This window comes from Papaver somniferum, chromosome 6 (assembly GCF_003573695.1).
Source record: "Papaver somniferum cultivar HN1 chromosome 6, ASM357369v1, whole genome shotgun sequence".
NCBI lineage: Eukaryota > Viridiplantae > Streptophyta > Magnoliopsida > Ranunculales > Papaveraceae > Papaver > Papaver somniferum.
In genome coordinates, this window is record NC_039363.1 from 151813865 (window position 1) to 151817534 (window position 3670).

The 3670-nt window shown below is 37.9% G+C and overlaps 1 protein-coding gene across 1 annotated transcript; it reads left to right on the forward strand.

The window, feature by feature from the left end:
- The first annotated feature begins 1580 nt into the window (after positions 1 to 1580).
- Positions 1581 to 3448, forward strand: LOC113289816 (tyrosine/DOPA decarboxylase 5). The gene has a single exon (XM_026539191.1). It carries the CDS (start codon positions 1697 to 1699, stop codon positions 3272 to 3274), a length of 1578 nt encoding a protein of 525 aa, XP_026394976.1. The 5' UTR covers positions 1581 to 1696; the 3' UTR covers positions 3275 to 3448.
- Positions 3449 to 3670: the final 222 nt, after the last annotated feature.

Sequence of the window (3670 nt, forward strand, 5' to 3'; positions counted from 1 at the left end):
TTTAATTACCCGGCTGTTGACTTCTCTTTTGAGACGTTCTATCTTGATGAGCACTCACAAGATTTCACATAGCAATCCCCGTAGATTTCGACTTTGACATAAACAAACATGCATATATTTCAAGAAGTTTGTATGCGACTTCGTCATCATTAGCTCCTGATCAGGTGGTGAACTTAAAAAATAGCTCGAATATCTTACCGTATCACGTAAACGTGAACATCTATACTCACAAGTAATATTAAATCTCAGGTTTGACTCTCCATTGACTAAGGAGTGAATTGGTCAAACACAGATACACCTTCCATACACTTACACGTCCATATGTAACTACTTTCTGCGTTTTCCTTTCTGGACTAAATTACTTGATGCCTCTGCCAGGAATCCACCGATTCCACCTACTACACTCATTGGTGGGTCTAGTTTAGGTCGTATACATAATGCATTTTCCACTTTACATCTTTTTTCCTCTTTTTTTCAGTTTCAGTTTTCCACTTCATCTCCACTTATTTTGGTTTATTAGTTTATCTCTTCAGCCATCTTTCCTTTACACATTCATTCAAGAAATCTTCAGTGTCTTTGATAAGTCTTGCTCATTATATTTATGCATTAGGTGCATGCTCAATCTTCTTTACAATGTGTTAATTTGTCCATTGAACTCACCTACTTCTTCTCTTCAACAAGGAAAACTCTATCATGCGTCATTTATTTGATCACTAATTCACTATAAAAGCATATATATATATGCTTTTAGGGGTTTAAGAAATTTGAGGAGCCTTTCCCCTAGTTATTTGGCAGTCCATGCTTCCCCTGCAAAAATTCACGAGTCAAAAAATCAGGTACAGAATTAGTTTCACCTTTTATATATTCAATTGTGAAATCAAACGCTGACAAAATAGCTTGTCATCTTGCAAAAATTTGCCGAGAGGCTAAATTTTTAACATCCTTTACCAATACTTCCTTGGCTGCCTGGCAATCCACTCTAATAAGAAATTCCTGGTTTAACAAATCACTTTCGAATTTAGTAACACAATGAATTATTGCCAATATTTCTTTTTTAATGGTTGAGTAATTTTGTTGTGCCGATTTCCATACACCTGAGGTATATCTTACTAATTGCTCCTTATTATGAATCCTTTGTTTAAGGATTCCTCCATATCCGACATCTGAAGCATCAGTCTCAACTATTTTATAAGCTGTTGGGTCTGCTATAGTTAGGCATGGCAATTCTTTGGCTTTAGCTTTGATTTTTATAACAGCAGTTGTATGCTCACTGCTCCAATTAGCAGGGTTTTTTCGTAATCTTGCATATAGAGATTTACTATCCTTAGCTAAATCCTTATAAAAATCTGCTATATAATTTATATATTATAGGTTTTCATGTTTAGTAGGTTTGACTAGGAATCGTTCATCAAAAGTCATTCTCTACCAACCTAATCCACCTTCCACCTTGTTCCTCATCCCTCCCCTCCTCCAAACAACGAGTGGTCGTCTATTTGGTCTCGTTTTTCAAATAAAGGCCGATTCTCCTTTCTTTACCCTTTAATCTCTTTTACTATATAAACACTTCTACACCCTCCATATTTCTTCATTACTCTAAGCTTAATAAGCTTAAATACCTCTCTCTCTATCTCTGTGAAACCATATATCTCTCTTTTTCTTATAGTTCATTAATTTTGTAGCAACAAAGTTAGGAATTATGGGTAGTCTTCCAACTGATAACCTTGACAGCATGTCAATATGTTCTCAGAATCCACTAGACCCTGATGAGTTCAGAAGACAAGGTCACATGATCATTGATTTCCTAGCCGACTATTACAAAAATGTCGAAAGTTATCCAGTTAGAAGCCAGGTCGAACCCGGTTATCTCAGCAAACGATTACCAGAAACTGCTCCTAATCATTCTGAGTCCATTGAGACCATTCTTCAAGATGTTCAAAATGATATCATCCCTGGTATTACTCACTGGCAAAGTCCAAATTACTTTGCTTATTTTCCTTCTAGTGGTTCCGTTGCCGGATTCCTTGGGGAAATGCTCAGCACTGGATTTAATGTCGTTGGGTTCAATTGGATGTCATCACCAGCTGCAACGGAGTTGGAAAGTATTGTGATGAATTGGCTCGGACAGATGCTTAACCTTCCAAAGTCATTCCTGTTTTCATCAGATGATAATGCAGGTAGTTCAGGTGGAGGAGTTTTACAAGGGACTACTTGTGAAGCCATTCTATGTACGCTGACCGCATCAAGAGATAAAATGCTCAACAAAATTGGAAGAGAAAATATTAATAAGTTAGTTGTTTACGCTTCTGACCAAACCCACTGTGCACTTCAAAAGGCTGCTCAGATTGCCGGTATAAACCCGAAGAATTTCCGCGCTATTGCAACGTCTAAGGCAACTGACTTTGGGCTCTCTCCACAAGCTCTTCTTTCAACGATTCTGGCCGATATAGAATCCGGGTTAGTGCCTTTGTTTCTATGTGCTACTGTGGGCACAACTTCATCAACCGCAGTCGATCCAATCGGGCCACTTTGTGAGGTTGCAAAACAATTCGGTATTTGGGTTCATGTGGATGCTGCATACGCTGGAAGTGCCTGTATTTGCCCGGAGTTCAGGCACTTCATTGATGGTGTCGAGGAGGCAGACTCGTTCAGCCTTAATGCACACAAATGGTTCTTCACTACTTTGGATTGTTGTTGTTTATGGGTTAAAGACTCTAATGCTCTTGTCAAAGCCTTATCCACAAGCCCGGAGTATTTGAAGAACAAAGCAACAGATTCAAAGCAGGTTATTGATTACAAAGATTGGCAAATAGCACTCAGCAGAAGATTTAGGTCAATGAAACTTTGGTTAGTACTTCGAAGCTATGGAGTTGCTAATCTAAGAAGTTTCCTGAGGAGCCATGTTAAGATGGCCAAGCATTTTGACGGGCTCATAGCAATGGACAAAAGATTTGAAATAGTGGTTCCTAGAACATTCTCCATGGTGTGCTTTCGATTAAAACCCGCTGCGATTTTCAACGGAAAATTAGGTGAAAATGGCGTGGACTACAGATGCATTGAGGAGAAAACAAATGAGATAAATTCAAAGTTGCTCGAGTCTGTTAATGCCTCCGGCAGTATATATATGACTCATGCTGTGGTAGGAGGAGTGTACATGATCCGGTTTGCTGTTGGTGCAACTCTCACTGAAGAACGGCATGTAAGTATGGCATGGAAGGTAATCCAGGAACACACAGACGCCATACTTGGTGCAGTGGATGACTGTGTTGTTGCTTGAAGAAAGTTGGGAAGGAAAAAAGATAAAGAAGTTAAAATAAAATGTATTAAATGACGATTTTTTCTATATACTTGTAATTTTCCATACATTTTTCCGAATTTGGAAAAATGTTTATGTAAGCTTTTGTTACATTTTTAATTATCTTTAACTTTAAAATCAACAATGAATTCGAATCATATGATCATTTCACTTGCTTTAGAAAAGTCTTAAAAAGTTCGGTGGCTGAATTTGTTGAAAAATCTCAAAATGCCATTGATTAGTTTGGCTGTGAACATGATCAAAAGGTGACCGAATAAAGGTCGGATGAACAATCAACCTAAGTTCTCTATTCGACTCTTCCCGATGTATAAAGCATGTATAAGAATAACAACCCATCGCAAAAGCAAAGTAGACATT

What these genes read in the sequence shown, in the direction of transcription:
- LOC113289816 (XM_026539191.1), top strand. Translation starts at nt 1,697, where the DNA reads ATGGGTAGTCTTCCAACTGATAACCTTGACAGCATGTCAATATGTTCT.